The following is an 18,350-nucleotide window of genomic DNA, read 5'->3' as shown; positions in this document are numbered from 1 at the left end:
TCGTCCCAGTTCCAGTGTATCTTTCCCAGCCAGCTCTTGCCGAGCAGCGTGGGACCATCGCCCGGTACCACTCAGAGTGGTAGCTTGTGCACCGCTCCATCGTAGGAGACCTTTACGGTAGCACTGCCGATTACAGGAATCAGTTCTTTTGTGTAAGTTCTTAGTTTCATGCGAATTGGAGTTAAGACTGACCTCGAGACCTTGTTGCACCACAATCTTTCGAAAGTCTTTTTGCCCATGATGGACTGACTTGCGCCCATGTTCAGCTCCATTGACACCGGGGGTCCATTTAGTTCAACATTTAGCATTATCGGGGGACAATTCATGGTGAATGTGTGTACCCCATGTACCTCTGCCTCCTCTATCTGAGGCTCTGTTTCGTCGTGATCCTCTTCTGCAACATGGTGGTTTGCAGGTTTAACAGGCTTAGCAGCTTGTCGGCACACTCGTTGGAGGTGTCCCATTGTTCCACAGCCCTTGCAAACATACCCTTTGAATCCGCATGAATGGAAACGATGATCACCCCCGCAGCGCCAATAAGGTGTTAATGACCTTGCATTCATCACCCTTGATGGTGGACTCTGAGACATCTGCGGACGTGTAGCTGCAGGTATGTGTGACCTGACCTGTACGTTACAATTCAAAAACAACATCACTATGTTGACAGTACTTGTAGCAGCACTTGTGTGCTGAGAGATTTGGTTCGTATTGTCACTGGTGGCAATGAACGCCTGGGCTATCGCTATGGCCTTACTCAAGGTTGGGGTCTCTGCAGTCAAAAGTTTGCGAAGTATGGTTTCGTGGCCAATGCCAAGTATGAAAAAGTCTCTGAGCAGCATGTGCTCCAAATGTCCTTCAAATTCGTAATGTCCTGCAAGGCGTCTCAGCTCGGTGACATAACTCGCCACTTCCTGGTCTTCAGACCTTTTGTAGGTGTAGAACCGGTATCTCGCCATCAGAACGCTTTCCTTCGGGTTCAAATGCTCTCGGACCAGTGTGCACAAATCGTCGTATGATTTCTCCGTGGGTTTCGCTAGAGTGAGCAGATTCTTCATGAGGTCATATGTTGGTGCCCCACAGACGGTGAGGAGTATCGCCCTTCGTTTGGCAGCGCTCTCTTCCCCATCTAGCTCGTTGGCCACGAAGTATTGGTCGAGTCGCTCTACAAAAGTTTCCCAATCATCTCCCTCTGAAAATTTCTCTAGGATGCCCACTGTTCTCTGCATCTTTGGGTTCGCTATCTGTATCTTGTCGCCAGTTGTAGTGTGTGGAGAAAGAGTCAGACTGAACACTGAGCTCAAAGTAAAGTGTGACCGTAGACTTTTATTGCAGGTCTCCAGAGTGCCTCTCCAACCTGTGACGCCTTCTTAAATACCTGTGCTCCCAAAGGATTATGGGATCCCTTGGGACTCCGGGGAATGAGCCCTCTGGTGGCTGTACAGAGTAAATACAAGTCCGCATATATAACAGTATCCATGCTGCCATGGGCTTCAATTTTGCTAACAACTCTATTATGAAGCCCTTTTGAAAGTCCATATACATACCATCAACCGCACTACCCTCATCAATACTCTCTATTCCATCCTCAAAGAACTCAATCAAGTTAATCAAACATGAGTTGCTTTTAACAAATCCGTGCTGACTTTCATTTATTACCCTATAATTTTCCAAATGTCAATTACTTTTGTCCTGGATTATTGTCTCTAAAGGTTTCACCACCACTGATGTTAGGCTGACTGGCCTGTAGTTGCCAGGGTTATACCACTCTCCATTGCAATCCTCCAGTCCTTTGGCACCCCCCACACCAAGGAGGATTGGAAAATTGTGGCTCGAGCCTTTGCAATTTCCACCCTTACATCCCCCAGTGACCTAGGATGCATCCCATCTGAACTGGGTGACTTTTCTACTTTGAGGACTGCCATCCCTTTAAGTACCTTCTCTTTATCTATTTTCCTCCTATTCAATATCACTACTGCCTCCTTCTTTACTGCTATATTGGCAGCATCCTCTTCTCTAGTGAAGGCAGATGCAAAGTACTCATTTAGTACCTCAGCCATACCTTGTGCCTCCACAATAATACCTCCCTTTTGGTCCCCAAGATGCTCCACTCTTCTTTTGACTACCCTTTTACTATTTGTGTATTTGCAAGAGATTTTTGGGTTCCTTTTATGTTACCCGCTAATCTATTCTCATTCGCTCTCCCCTTTCCCCTCTTATTCCTTTTTTTTAAAAAGATCTCCTCTGTAATGTAAACTCTAAACTGTAATGTAATCTTATGTAACTACAGTGCAGTGATAATGGGGGACTTCAATTATCCTAATATAGACTGGGATAGTAACAGTGTAAAGGGCAAAGAGGGGGAGGAATTCCTGAAATGTGTATGAGAACTTTCTTGATCAGTGTGTTTCCAGCCCAACAAGGAAGGAAGCAGTGCTGGATCCAGTTGTGAACAATGAAGTGGGGCAAGTGGAACATGTTTCAGTGGGAGAGTATTTGGAGAACAGTGATCATATCAGGTTTAGAATAGTTATGGAAAAGGACCAGGCACAATCAAGCGTAAAAATACTTAACTGGAGGAGAGCTAACCTCAGTGAGTTGAAAAGGGATCTGGCCCAGGTAGATTGGAATCTAAAACTGGGAGGCGAAACAGTAAGCCTTCAAAGAGGATAATGGTTCGGGTACAGAGTTGACATATTCCCATGAGGAGAAAAGGAAGGGCATCCAAAGCTAGAGCTCCTTGCATGGGGCTGATCAGGCCAGATCGTGGCTGCCATCGGGGACCAGCTAACTGGCCCAATGCAGAGCCTGCAGCGATGGCCCTTCCCTTTAAGGGAGGAAGGGAAGGAGCCTCCGATCACAGCAGCACTGCATGAGCTATTGTGCAGTACTGCACCACTACTGCCCCACCTGCGCCTTTAGTGCTCCAGAAAGGAAGTGGAGCGCTTGATTTAGCATTTCACTTCCTTCCTGGAGCGCAAATTTAGAAAAAGCTGGGAATCATTAGTGCCGGGTACTAATTTTCCCACCTTTCAGAAGTTAGTGCCCCAAACGAGGCGACACTGAATTTCTCCCCCATAATTTTTAGAAACACAGGTTACAACAGTCAGTCACAACAATCAACACCTAGTCAGGTACCCACTTACAGCTGTTTACTTTAAAACTGCAAGTCAGTGGCAGTTAAGTTTTAATGTAAGAAAATGATGCTAAATTTCAGGTTGATAACATTAACTGAACTATTTACCCAATACTTACCAGTGAATTCCCACTCTCACCAAATTCCCATTCCTACCATGTATAGCAAGCCACTCAGTTTAGCAGATACTCCCAGCTCAGTGCACACACAGCTCTATTTCTACTTTTCTGTACATGTCTGTGTGTGTGTTGTCTCCCTCCACTTAAGAACATAGGAACATAGCATTTCTAGCCTAAAAATGACCAAGATCCATCTACTTCACCTTCTACCATCCTGGTCGTCACACAATGCAACAATAATAAAGTTATTGACTAATCATGGAAATCAATCTCTATTACTACAACAGACCCAGACATGAAGCAAGGCAAACACTCGGTGGTGGAAAGCTTTGGGTACTGTAGGTCCAAAATCACCTGTACCTCTAAACCATACTACACTTACTATATTCTGTGTATCAATTTACACATATACTGTTACCCAAAATATTACTTTCTGAAAGAAATTGATCTCATTTGCATTTGAATGAATCAACACTATCCACTTTCACCATCTCCCGAGAGAGCATGTTCCATATTTTTACCATCCACTCACTGAAATCATGTTTTGGTAGATTAGTTTTGAATTTACTCATATTCAAGTGCAGGCTGTGACCTCTGATTCTACTGTTTTGGACAAGATGAAGCAGCTCGTCATGGTCCACAATATCTCGTCCCTTTGGAATCCTAAAAAGAGCACATGTCACCTCTCAACCTTCCCTTTTCCAATGAGAACATGCCCACTTATAATCCAATTCCTCTATCCCCTCAATCATTCTGGTTGCCCTCTTTGTATCCTTCCAATAACTGCAATATCCTTTTTGTACTGCAACAACTAGAACTGTACACAGTAGCGTGGAGGCCCCGACCTGGGAGAAACCACCAGCCATAAAAGGAGCAGAGGTGCGGCAGCCTGGGAGCAATGTGGAGGTCACTTCAGGGAGCAGCGCGCGCTGGTGCAGGAGGGCGACAACTTGGAAAAGGGTGACTGAATTGGACGTCACCAAAATGCAGGTCGCTGATTGGAGCGTGGGCAGGTACAGCACGAGAGGCGGCAAACAACAGAGGAGTGGTGAGGTTGGGGCGAAGGAGCGGCGAGAAATTGTAGAGCGACGTGATCGGGGCCCAGGAGAGGCGAGAGTTCAGGGCCCAGAAGCAGCACGGATCAGCCCACACTGCGATATGTGTGCACAGTAGATCCGTGCAGCAGAGCTGGTCTCCAGTCGTCTTGGTTAATCCTTGCCACTGAAACACGACCTAGTTCTGTCAAGTCCGTGTGGTGGCTGATGTGCAACGGCCATCACACGTTAAAAAAAATCCACACATAGGTATCTTCCACCCTTCAATATGTAATTCGGGTCCTGGAATATGAGGTCCTTCATTGAAATACCTGTGAACTTATCCCTTTTTGGTGTAGAAGCAAGTCATCCTCGATACGAGAGACCACCTAAGAGACACAGTATTCTAAGTGCAGTCTCACCACTCATTTATAAAGTGGCAGGATTGCCTTTATTGGATCAATATTGACCTTTTAATACATCTCAACATCTGTTTTGCTTTATTCGCTGCCAACGAACATTCAGTTGTATAGAGCCTTGCTCAGACTCTATCTCGAGTACTGCGTTCAGTTTTGGGCACCACGCCCCCTGAAAGATACATTTGTTTTGGGATATAGTGCACATTCACCAGAATGATCACAGGGTTTATTTAATGGGTTAAATTACAAGAATGGATTGCATAAACTTGGTTTGTATTCCCTTGAGTTTAGAAGATTGTGGCGTGATCTAATCATGCTGTTGAAAATGATAAAGCGATTCGATCGGGTAAGTAGAGAAATTTTTCCTCTGGTGCGGGAATCCAAAACAAATTCCCCAAAAGGTAGAGAACGTTGAGTCAATTGAAATGTTCAAGACTGAAACTTACTAGATTTTTCTTAGGTAAGGGTTTCAAGGGATATTGGGAAAAAGGAGGTAAATGGATTTGACACAGCTCAGCCATGATTTAATAGAATGACAGAACAGACTCAAGGAGGTGATTGACTATTCCCATTCCTGCATGATGGCAGCCCTGCTGAGTGATTCCAACATTTTCTGCTTTTAAATCATAGGCCCCAAGTTTCCACACGTGGCAAAACAGGCGCCCCTCCGAGCTGGGCACCCGTTTTTCGCGCCGAAAACGGCACCTGAAAAAAAACGCGCTATTCTCGAGCGCTTTGCAGCTCGATGTCAGCTTGGCACGGCGCCCAGGGGGCGGAGCCTACCACTCGCGCCGATTTTGTAAGTAGGAGGGGGCGGGTACCAATTAAATGAGTTTTTTTCGTGCCGGCAACCCTACGCGTGCGCATTGGAGCGTTCACGCACGCGCAGTGTGAAGGAAGCATTGGCACTCGGCCATTTTTGTAGTTCTTTGCAGCTGTTCATTTTTTATAATTTTTTAATAAAAGCACATTGCCCTTCCATGATCAGCACTGAGGCTTCTTGCAGCAGTGAGAAGGCTGCAGGAATCCTCAGAAGTTGAGGCAGCCGTTTCCCGTCGGGAATGGCTGCCTCAACTTCTGAGGCTTCCTGCAGCCTTCCCCCTTCCACACCCCCCCCCCACCGTCGGGAACGGCTGCTGCCGTCGGTCAGTCGGGCCCTCACTGCGTTCCCCCCCCCACCCCCCGCGGGAACGGCTGCTGCCGTCGGTCAGTCGGGCCCTCACTGCCTTTCCCCCCCCGCGGGAACGGCTGCTGCCGTCGGTCGGTCGGGACCTCACTGCCTTTCCCCCCCCGCGGGAACGGCTGCTGCCGTCGGTCAGTCGGGCCCTCACTGTGTTCCCACCCCCCCGCGGGAACGGCTGCTGCCGTCGGTCGGTCGGGCCCTCACTGTGTTCCCCCCCCCCCACCCCCCGCGGGAACGGCTGCTGCCGTCGGTCAGTCGGGCCCTCACTGCCTTTCCCCCCCCGCGGGAACGGCTGCTGCCGTCGGTCAGTCGGGCCCTCACTGCCTTTCCCCCCCCGCGGGAACGGCTGCTGCCGTCGGTCAGTCGGGCCCTCACTGCCTTTCCCCCCCCGCGGGAATGGCTGCTGCCATCGGTCGGTCGGGACCTCACTGTGTTCCCACCCCCCCGCGGGAACGGCTGCTGCCGTCGGTCGGTCGGGCCCTCACTGCCTTTCCCCCCCCGCGGGAACGGCTGCTGCCGTCGGTCGGTCGGGCCCTCACTGCCTTTCCCCCCCCGCGGGAATGGCTGCTGCCATCGGTCGGTCGGGACCTCACTGTGTTCCCACCCCCCCGCGGGAACGGCTGCTGCCGTCGGTCAGTCGGGCCCTCACTGCCTTTCCCCCCCCCCCCCGCGGGAACGGCTGCTGCCGTCGGTCGGTCGGGCCCTCACTGCCTTTCCCCCCCCCGCGGGAACGGCTGCTGCCGTCGGTCAGTCGGGCCCTCACTGCCTTTCCCCCCCCGCGGGAACGGCTGCTGCCATCGGTCGGTCGGGACCTCACTGTGTTCCCACCCCCCCGCGGGAACGGCTGCTGCCATCGGTCAGTCGGGCCCTCACTGCCTTTCCCCCCCCCCCCGCGGGAACGGCTGCTGCCGTCGGTCGGTCGGGCCCTCACTGCCTTTCCCCCCCCGCGGGAACGGCTGCTGCCGTCGGTCAGTCGGGCCCTCACTGCCTTTCCCCCCCCGCGGGAACGGCTGCTGCCATCGGTCGGTCGGGACCTCACTGTGTTCCCACCCCCCCGCGGGAACGGCTGCTGCCGTCGGTCGGTCGGGCCCTCACTGCCTTTCCCCGCCCCCCCCCCCCGCGGGAACGGCTGCCTCAACTTGTGAGGCTTCCTGCAGCATTCTCCCTGCCTGAAGCACTTTCACACAGGTAGGAACATGGTTTATTTAATCTTTTCTTTGCTTATAAATTTTTATTCAGGTTGGAATTATTTATATAATATTTGTATAAGTATAACTAAGGATTTATTGTAGAACTTAATGACTTCCCCTCCCCCCCCACCTCGTTCCAGACGCCTAATTTGTAACCTGCGCCTGATTTTTTAATGTGTAGACAAGGTTTTTTCAGGCCTACAAAAATCTTCACTTGCTCCATTCTAAGTTAGTTTGGAGTACGTTTTCACTGTGGAAACTTTCAAATCAGGCGTCAGTGGCCGGACACGCCCCCTTTTGAAAAAAAAATTCTGTTCAAAAATGAAACTGTTCTAAATGACTAGAACTGCAGAAAACTTAAATGTGGAGAATTGTGATTTCTAAGATACTCCGTTCTCCACCAGTTGCTCCTAAAAATCAGGAGCAAATCATGTGGAAACTTTGGCCCAAAGAATGTAACTGTTGAATATTAGGAGACTGCAAGTAGCCTCCTGGATCGTCTGGGCCCTTGGTTTATCAGCAATAAGGAGCGGTCAATATTCGGACCTTGGATCCAACCCCACTTTTATGTAGTACTGATGCAGGTAAACCTCGGTGCAGAAAACATGCATTGCATGGTACCCACATTGAAGCCTGGCTTGAAAATTATACTCTCTATGCCCCTTTTCCAATGCAGCTTGGGAAATTAGCTACACTGTACTTGCTCACTTCAAACAATTCAATGGATACATTTCATTATGTTATTGTGAAATATTTATTTTTAATTATTTTCTTTTGTTTAAATGCTTATTTTGCACACAACTTACTGAGGAAAGAAAATGATAGATGAGAACACTTTCAGAAACTGCTTTGTGCAGTTTTTGGGACTCCAGATTGCCCCATCACAGCGAGACAGGTTTACATCGGCAAAACTCATTATAATGGGGAAAAGTTGACATAAAAAGTATGACAAAAAAGTGACAACAGGAAATCAAATTGTTCAGACAAAAAGTGAAGGCAGATATAAGATTTTTAATAAGATACAGATAGATTCTGCTACATGGCATTGTGATGAATTCAGGTCTGCAATAGATGGCTTTGAGGGTTTAGTGACATGATGGTCAAGCCCGAACATCTTTCTTGTATTGCCCTATATTTAATTTTCTAGTAGGACCCGACAGCAATTTGGACCAGATATCACTGTCTTGTTTGCACATGTTTCAATATTTCTGAACAGACGAGATAAAGTTTGGTTTGAATCACAATCTGCTTTATTCCACAGTAAGGTGAAACACAGAACAATAGGTATGATCAGAGTAGTTTAGTTCAACTGGCACAATTTAGATAACTTATAATACAAAAACATTTGCAATACTACTAGGACTTCAGTAAGTCATTGCAATTTTAACAGAATAATCCCTCTGCTTCCCGTCTAATAGTCAAAATCAGAAATACTCGCCCCTGCAGTCCCTTTTCACAGGCATTTGCTGCCTGTCTATCAGTGCAGTGTCCAGCTGCCAAAAGCCTCACTACTTCCTTGGAGTCTGTGTTCAGTTCTTAAAAGCCTCTTACTCGACTTCAAAAAAATATCACTTTGCACCACTGTGTTGGAAAGAGCTGCCTTCTTATTCCCACCGACAGGATGTGGGTGCAAAATACTCACTCTTTGTCTGGAATGTGTAATTTAATCCAATCTGCTGTAGAACAATTCAAATTCACCGCAATGTGCAATTTAATCCAGTGGTTGTCAGACAGGCTACAGAGTTCAGAGAAAAGCACAGCACTAACACTGCCTAGTTCAGAGGACGCACAGGGCTAACACCATCGAGTTCAGAGAACGCACAGGGTTAACATTGCCAACTTCAGAGTACGCACAGGGTTAACACTACCGAGTTCAGAGAACGCATAGCGCTAACTCCATCGAGTTCAGAGAACGCACAGGGTTAACACTACTGAGTTCAGAGAACGCACAGGGTTAACACTACTGAGTTCAGAGAAGGCACAGCGCTAACACCATCGAGTTCAGAGAACGCACAGCGCTAATACTGCCTAGTTCAGAGAATGCACAGGGTTAACACTACTGAGTTCAGAGAACGCACAGCGCTAACACCATCGAGTTCAGAGAATGCACAGGGCTAACACCAGAGTACAGAGAACGCACATGGTTAACACTACCGAGTTCAGAGAACGCACACCGCTAACACCATCGAGTTCAGAGAATGCACAGGGCTAACACCAGAGTTCAGAGAACGCACATGGTTAACACTACCGAGTTCAGAGAACGCACACCGCTAACACCATTGAGTTCAGAGAATGCACAGGGCTAACACCAGAGTTCACAGAACGCATTGGTTAACACTACCGAGTTCAGAGAATGCACACCGCTAACACCATCGAGTTCAGAGAATGCACAGGGCTAACACCATCGAGTTCAGAGAACGCACAGGGTTAACACTACCGAGTCCAGAGAATGCACAGGGCTAACACCATCGAGTTCAGAGAACGCACAGCGATAACACCATTGAGTTCAGAGAACGCACAGGATTAACACTACTGAGTTCAGAGTACGCACAGTGCTAACACTACCGAGTTCAGAGAATGCACAGGGTTAACACTACCGAGTTCAGAGAACGCAGAGCACTAACACCATCGAGTTCAGAGAACGCACAGTGCTAACACTGCCTAGTCCAGAGTACGCACAGTGCTAACACTACCGAGTTCAGAGAATGCACAGGGTTAACACTACCGAGTTCAGAGAACGCAGAGCACTAACACCATCGAGTTCAGAGAACGCACAGTGCTAACACTGCCTAGTTCAGAGAATGCACAGGGTTAACACCATCGAGTTCAGAGAATGCACAGGGCTAACACCAGAGTTCAGAGAACGCACAGGGTTAACACTACCGAGTTCAGAGAACACACAGGGTTAACACCATCGAGTTCAGAGAATGCACAGGGTTAACACCATCGAGTTCAGAGAACGCACATGGTTAACACTACCGAATCCAGAGAATGCACAGGGCTAACACCATCGAGTTCAGAGAACGCACAGGGCTAACACTACCGAGTTCAGAGAACGCACAGGGCTAACACTACCGAGCTCAGAGAACGCACAGCGCTAACACAACCAAATTCAGAGAATGCCCAGCCCTGAAACTACTGATCGCAGAGAACAAACCATGTTAACATGAATAAGTTTAGAGAATGCACAACACTAACACTGTCAATTTCAGATAGGAATGCGGTCATGGAGGGATTTCAACATGAGGATGAGAATTTCACAATCAAGGTGTTTGTGGATAGGGAGCCAATATAGGTTAGCAAGCACAGGGGTGATGGGTGAACGAGACTTGATGCAAGTTGGGATACAGGCAGTAGAGTTTTAGATGAGTTCAAGTTTATTGAGGGTGGAAGATGGTATTCCAGCCAGGAGAGCATTGGAATAGTCGAGTCTGGAGGTGACAAAGGAGACTTTTTGCAGCAGATGGGCTGAGGCAGGGGATGTGACGGGCATTGTTGTGGAGGTGGAAGTAGGGGGTCTTTGTGAAGGAGGATTGGAAGCAGAGCTTAGGGTCAACTAGGATGCAGAGGTTGAGGATGACCTGGCGAAACGTGCATAGGTGGCAAGATTGGGTCCATGCATGCATGCAGCAAGAGCTGGATGACATTCAGGCTTGGGCTGATTAGTGGCAAGTAACATTCGCACAACACAAGTTCCAGGCAATGACTATCTCCAACAAGAGGGAGACTAACCACTGTCCTTGACATTCAGTGATGGAGGCCGAATCCCTCACCATCCTGGGGGTTACCATTGACTAGACTGGTCACATAAATACTGTGGCTACAAGAGCAGGTCAGGGGCTGGGTATTCTGTGAGCGTGGCACCTCCCGACTTCCCAAAGCCTTTCCATCATCTACAAGCCACAAGTCAGAAGTGTGATGGAATACTCCCTACTTGTCTGGATGAGTGCAACTCAAGAAGTTCGAGACCATCTAGGACAAAGCAGCCCGCTTGATTGGCACTCCATCCACCACCTTAAACATTTACTCCCTCCACCACCAGCGCACTGTGGTTGCAGTGTGTACTATCTACAAGATTCAGTGCAGCAACTTGTCAAACCTTCTTTGACAGCACCTCCCAAACCCGCGACCTCTACCACCTAGAAGGACAAGGGCAGCAGGTGCATGGGAACACCATCACCTCCAAAGTCTCCTCCAAATTACATACCATCTTGACTTGGAAATATATCGCTGTACCTTCATAGATGCTGGATCAATATCCTGGAACATAAGAAGAGCTCCGCCATTCAATAAGATCATGGTTAATCATCGACCTCAACTCCACTTTCCTGCCTGATCTCCATATCCCTTGATTCCCCTAGATTCCAAAAATCTATCTCTCAGCCTTGAATATATTCAGAGACTCAGCATCCACAGCTCTCTGGAGCAGAGAATTCCAAAGATTCACAACCCTCTGAGTGAAGAAATTCCTCCTTATCTCTGTCTTAAATGGCCAACCCCTTATCCTGAGACTGTCAGTTCTAGACACTCTAGCCAGGGGAAACAACCTCTCAGCATCTACCCTGTCAATTCCCTTCAGAACCTTGTATGTTTCAATGAGATCACCTCTCATTCTTCTAAACTCCCTTCCAAACAGCACTGTGGGAGTACCTTCAACACGCAGACTGCAGCAGTTCAAGAAGGTAACTTACCACCACCTTCTCTGGGGCAATTAGGGATGGCAATAAATGCTGGCTTTACCAGCGATGTCCACATCCCAAGAATGAATATAGTCTATTACAATTAGCATATTAACCACCTTTTGTCTAGGTGCCATTTAAAAAAAATATACTGAGAATGCACATTGCTTTTAAAAACCCTAGCATTTAAAGTAACTATTTTTCCAACTCCTTTCTGAGGAGAAATGGGTCAAAATTCAGAAGAATGACAGCCATCAATTCCACTAATTATCTGTTTGTCAAAAAAAAAATAGAATGGCCTTATATATTGCATAAAATAAAATATAATAAATATTTCTTCTGTACACCACGCGTAACTAAATTATAAATTATTTTATGGAGAACACAGCGGTAATTTTCTTATAACTAGATTATATTGAAAATATTTATATTTAAAACTTACATCATATAATTAAATCAGTTATTGCTATTCTGAATCACCATAATAGTAAATCCTAATATGGAATGTATTGCTTTACCTTTTCACCTTTTGAAGCTTCTGGCACAGTAATCAGCTTGACATTGCGCATGTAGTTCTGATACTGTCGTTTCCAGTCTTCGCAATTGTAAATCATGTTGGCAATATCTTCGAATATTGCCGCACCAAATGCCAGCTGACGAGAAAGAAATAACAGCGCTCAGAAATATGCCCAGGAAAATACAGCAGGGCATGATTATCAAATGTCACTTTATGAGTTTAGTAGTTGTAGAAAATAAAATTACACACTGTCACAGACAATAATTTTGTGAGATTATTCCAACACTCTCCTGACCGGCCTCCTATCTTCCACCCTCCATAAACTTGAGCCCATCCAAAACTCTTCTGCCCTCACATTGTGAAAACACTTTAGAGATCAGAGAATGAAATGAACACGGAACAGGAGAGATTTGAACAGGTTGGATGGAGTTAGGTGGTGGTCCGCAAAAGCAGTTAAATAGGTGTTGGTATATTTTTGAAAGCATGGTAGGAGAAGGTGGGGGATATTATGAGTGATGTGCAAAGGTCAAGAAAGGCAGGGAACCAAAAACAAATGTAAATCACTGCCCATGCCACACTGGAGGAAATTCCATACCTCACCTGAAGCAGGCTGCTCAATGGTGCTATAAATGCGACCAGAGACCAGCCAAAAAATACGTAAATGCGCCTGACCCCAATTGATCCACGGGGGCGTCAATACAGCCACTCAAGTAGCTTGTACCCAACCAAAATTAGGAACTTTGCTGGGTACCATGAGGAAGGTATTCTTCAATTTTGCTCACATTTTCTGGGGTCCATCAACCATTGCACAGAGCTAAGATGAAAACTGATGCATCTTCTGAGGTAATATTTCAAGCATTCTACACAATCATTGTGCTTTTACAGATACTCATTTATTGTGCCAAAACGTCACAGTACATTTTTCTTGGAGGTCGAGGTGATTGCTGAAGAACAGCAAAAAGATTAGTGCTCCTTTGCCATCTGTGGTATCAGCAGCTATGAACGCCCTTCGCCGAGAAATTAGTCAGATTCAAGTGAAGAGCTGACAGAGGCACTAAATCAGCCTTTGCGCACCAGAACTGGGGGGGCGGGGGGCCATTATGAAAGTTTGGTTGGTAAAATTTGATGGACCCATTGCGCATGCGCGGAACTCCCAGTCACACCCCGGGAACAGCCAACTCTTAAAGACGCGGCAACTCAACTATAAACATGCGCACTTCAAGACTCTCACTCACCTGAGTCCGGGAGGATGGATGGGGATGCAGCTAGACAATGTGCGCACCACTTCTCAGCCACGGCTCTTGAGGCGCTCCTGGAGGCTGTGGAATGGTGCCAAGATGACCAGCTGCCTGGAGATGGACGAAGGCCATCCCCCAGAGTGTTTGGGAGGATGTGGAAGGAGATTGCACAGCATGTTTCTGCCCACGACACGGTGCCCAAGACGGCCACTCAATGTCGAAAGAAATTCAATAACCTGACTAGAGTCATCAGGGTGAGTACCCATTACATTATACTTGCAATGCCTTCAGGTGAGCCTCACTGGTTGACACTGCCCACACCTTCTCTATGTATGCCAGGCCATGCTCCTCATTAATGTAATGTACACAACCTCAAAGCGCTCTACAGCAACCCCAGACATGCCCCGCTCATCCAAACATTCCTCACCTTCTAGCTCCTGATTCAGCCTAAGGACACCAACAAGACCATTTAACTCTCCACATGCGTTCACAGGCCTTCAGCATCATACCCACATGTACCTCCTTGTGCCCAAACACCACCTTTAACACATTCACGGTGACCTGCCAAGTAATCTGAAATGCAGACATTCACATGTTGCAACATCAGTAGCGAGTCGCTTACTGCAGACAGATGTTGCACACCAGTAGCTACAGATCCAAACACATCTTGTTTTGCTCATTGCAGGCCAAGCTCACCCACATCAGGCTAGAGCAGCAGCGGACGGGAAGAGGGGAGCCAGACCTACAGGGCCTCACCAACATTGAGGAGTGAGTGTCTGCCCTCATGGGCCCAGTAGTCGGAGCGGTGGCGGCCGGACAGGCAGAGCCCCCGCAGGACACTGATGGTTTGTGAATGAGACGTCCGTTTTCTGCGACACCTCTCACCCTTCATCCCACATGCCTTACATGTATCTGCAAAATAACAATGCTCCCTCCTTTTTGCCTTCCTGCCCACTCCCCAACTGCTAGCCACACTTATGTTGCTTTGTGCTTATAGATGATGAACCAAATGTGCCGCAGCCTGCCAGTCAGCCAGCATCCTCACCCAAGGGGGAGGATGAGTAGAATGTCGGGACGTGTGTGGCTACCAACCGGGACCCAAAACCAGTGCCTGTGAGTGGGGACAGCAGCTTGGGGGAGGGCACCAGCAACTTCTGGAGTTTCCCAGATCCTGATGCTCCTGGACCCAGTGGGCCTGCAGCAACGCACAGTGCAAGAGGAAGCTCAGGGGCCAGCTCGCCAGAGGGTAAGTCAACCCAGGAGTCCTGCTAAGAATCAGGCAGATGAGGACCTCGATTGGGAAGCTCTGAACAGGGAGTCATCGCAGATGCACCATGAGATGATGGGTACTTTGGGGACTGTGCCGCAGAGTGTGGCTGCACTTGGTATGAGTGCGGCGGAGGTCATCTCCAGCATGAACCATGTCTCTCAGCAGTCCACTGAGACCATCCATGCCTGTCTAGACCGGCAAACAGCCTCAGCGAGCAACAGTGGGGTCCCAGGGGTGATAGCGCATGCCATCGTTGACATGGCAGCAACCATGACATCACAGGCCAAAGCCACGCAAGATCTTAGTGATGTCATGCAGACACTGGTTGCTGGCACGCACTCTTGGGCTGCAGTAGTTCAAGTGCAGACTTCAGCGCTTCAGGCGCTTCCTGCGTTCCTTCAGTCGTTGGAGGAAAGGGTGGGTGGGGAGTCTGGTTTGCCGCATGCTGATTGCGCTTGTTTTCTGCATGCTCTCGGCGACGAGACTCGAGGTGCTCAGCGCCCTCCCGGATTCTCTTCCTCCACTTAGGGCGGTCTTTGGCCAGGGACTCTCAGGTGGGGATGTTGCACTTTATCAAGGAGGTCAAGTGTGGTCAGTGCTTCGATGTTGGGGATCTTGGCCTGATTGGGAACACTGACGTTGGTGCGTCTGTCCTCCCAGGGGATTTGCAGGATCTTGCGGAGACATCGTTGGTGGTATTTCTCCAGCAATTTGAGGTGTCTACTGTACATGGTCCAAGTCTCAGCCATACAGAAGGGCGTGTATCATTACAGCCCTGTAGACTATAAGCTTGGTGCCAGATTTGAGGGCCTGAACTTCAAACACTCTCTTCCTCAGGCGACCGAAGACTGCGCTGGCGCACTGGAGGCGGTGTTGAATCTCGTCATCGATGTCTACCCTTGCTGATAATAGGCTCACGAGGTATGGACAGTGGTCCACGTTGGCCAGAGCCGCGCCGTGGATCTTGATGACTGGGGGACAGTGCTGTGTGGTGGGGTCAGGTTGGTGGAGGACCTTTCTCTTATGGATGTTTAGTGTGAGGCCTATGCTTTCATACGCCTTGGTGAAGACGTTGACGATGACTTGGAGTTCAGCCTATTAATGTGTGCAGACGCAAGTGTCATCCGCGTATTGTTGTTCGACGACAGCGGATGGGACGGTCTTGGATCTAGCCTGGAGGCGACGAAGGTTGAACAGATTCCCACTGGTTCTATAGTTTAGTTCCACTCCAGCAGGGAGCTTGTTAAGTGTGAGGTGGAGCATTGCAGCGAGGAAGATCGAGAAGAGGGTTGGCGCGATGATGCAGCCCTGCTTGACCCCAGTCCGGACGTTGACTGGGTCTGTGGTGGATCCGTTGGTCAGGCTTGCATGTCGTCGTGAAGCAGGTGGAGGATGGGGACAAACTTTTGGGGGCAGCCGAAACAGAGGAGGGCGCTCCATAGTCCCTCGCCGTTAACAGTGTCAAAGGCCTTTGTAAAGTCAAAGGCGGCCATGTTGTTCCCTGCATTTCTCTTCCAGTTGTCGCGCTGTAAAGATCATGTCTGTTGTCCCCCACAGTGGATGGAATCCACACTGTGACTCCGGGAGGACTCCTCAGCCACAGGGAGAAGACGGTTGAGGAGGATTCTAGCATTGACTTTCCCAGTTGCTGACAACAGGGAGATTCCTCTGTAGTTGCCGCAGTCGGACTTGTTCCCTTTTTTAAAGATGGTCACGATTACTGCATCTCTGAGATCTCCCGGCATGCTCTCCTCCTTCCAGATGAGAGAGATGAGGTCATGCATTCGTGACAATAGTGCCTCTCCACCATACTTAAATGCCTCAGCGGGGATTCCATCCACTCCAGATGCCTTGTTGTTCTCGAGCTGATGGATGGCCTTTTCTACCTCGTGCAGGGCTGGGGTTTTGCTGAGATGGTGGCGGGTAGCATGCTGCAGGATGGAGTTGAGGACACTCGTATCAAAGGCAGAATCTTGATTAAGGAGATCTTCGAAGTGCTCCTTCCAGCAGGTCCTGAATGCCTCGGTGTCCTTGATAAGTGTCTCCCCGTTCTTGGCCAGCAGTGGGGTGGGGCCTTGGGTGCTTAGGCTGTAGGTGGATTTGACTGCGGTGAAGAATCTTCGCACATCATTGCTGTCGGCCAGCTGCTGAAACTCCTGTGCTTTCTCCAACCACCATTCTTTAGGTCGCTGTTTTATTGTTGGACCTCGGCCTTAAGCAGTCTGTAAAGTTGCTTTGCTGCTCCAGAGTTGGGTTGTTGTCACTCATATGTTATATAATTTGGAAGGGTGGTGCTCCATCTTGTTTTATTTTGAGGGGCTGGGGTTTTAGGGGAAATGGCCAAAGCCTGATGCTTGTTTGTTGTATAATTTGCAGGGGCGGGTGCTCCATTTTTTTTGAAGGGGTGGGGTTTTTAAGGTTGTTTGAGGGATTTGTTTGCAATAAAATGTTACATTGAACGTTTCCTTCAGCCTCTGGTGTATGACTGTTGACTTGTTATGGAGATGTGGCCTTATCATGGCACAATGCGCGATCATTAATAGCTGCATCCCTCAGCTCCCTCCATTTAAGCGAAGTGCTCCATTATGAGCCACCGCCGAATAACCCTGTCGCTGCAAACATTGGCACGTTGCCTCCTCCGCGGCTGTTGCTGGTCGTCATCATCTTGCTAGACATTCGGGGCGTCATCAGGCTTCTGTTCCTCCTCCTCCTCCTTGTCCTCTTGAGGTGGCCACTGGCAAGGCCTGGACTCTCATGATGTCTAAGTTGTGCAGCATGCAGCACACCACAATGAATAGGGAGATCTGTTGAGGGGAATATTGAAGGCTGCCTCCAGAGCAGTCCAGGCATCAGAATCGTTGCTTCAGCACCAGTATAGTCTGCTCTACAATGTTGCGGGTGGCGGCGTGGCTCTCATTGCAACGTTCCTCCGGTTCTGTGGTGGGATTGTGGAGGGGGTTCATTAGCCAGGTAGCCAGGCCGTATCTTTCGTCTCTGAGCAGACAGCCATGGTGGCTGTAACAGTCGAGACACAGTGCTCTCTCGCAGGATAAATCCATCATGTATGCTTCCTGGATAGTGAGCATTGACTGCGAAAATGTGCTCCATTTAGGGAGTGGTATCCGTTTTGGTTTCTGAATACCTCTGCATTCTGGAATGGTGCTTGCAAGGTCATATGTGTGCAGTCAATTGCTCCTTGCACCCTCGGGAAGCCCGCTATCCTGGTAAACCCACATGTGCGCTCACCCTGTTTCTCCCTGGTCATTGGGAAGGTAATGAAGTCCATTCGACGGGAGTAGAGAGCCTGTGTGACCTTGTGGATGTAGTGATGTACTGAGAATTGTGAGATGCATCACGTGTCTGCTGATGCAGCCTGGAAGGAGCCAGAAGCATAGAAGGCGAGTGCTGCCACGACTTTCACTGTGACAGGCAGCGCAGTCCTACTGCCGATGTGAGGCTGCAGGTCTTCCTGCAGGAGATGGCATATCTCTGTAACGACCTCCTTTGGGAATCGCAGCCTTCTGACACACTGCTCCTCGGAGAGGTACAGGGGTATGAGCATTGCTGC

At 48.7% G+C, this 18,350-nt stretch overlaps 1 protein-coding gene across 6 annotated transcripts in view; it reads right to left on the bottom strand.

Annotated features, from left to right (window-relative positions):
• spag17 (sperm associated antigen 17) overlaps window positions 1–18,350 on the bottom strand; it is a 564,758-nt gene that overhangs the window by 465,016 nt on the left and 81,392 nt on the right. For all 6 annotated transcript variants that reach the window (XM_070893521.1, XM_070893526.1, XM_070893524.1 and 3 more), the window contains one exon: window positions 12,276–12,410. In XM_070893521.1, the coding sequence (XP_070749622.1) occupies window positions 12,276–12,410 (135 nt within the window). The remainder of the gene's footprint in view (window positions 1–12,275; window positions 12,411–18,350) is intronic.

This window comes from Pristiophorus japonicus, chromosome 11 (genome assembly GCF_044704955.1).
Source record: "Pristiophorus japonicus isolate sPriJap1 chromosome 11, sPriJap1.hap1, whole genome shotgun sequence".
In the NCBI taxonomy this organism is placed as follows: domain Eukaryota; kingdom Metazoa; phylum Chordata; class Chondrichthyes; family Pristiophoridae; genus Pristiophorus; species Pristiophorus japonicus.
Note: the sequence above shows the minus strand (reverse complement) of the source record. Positions and strands in the feature narration are given on the sequence as shown.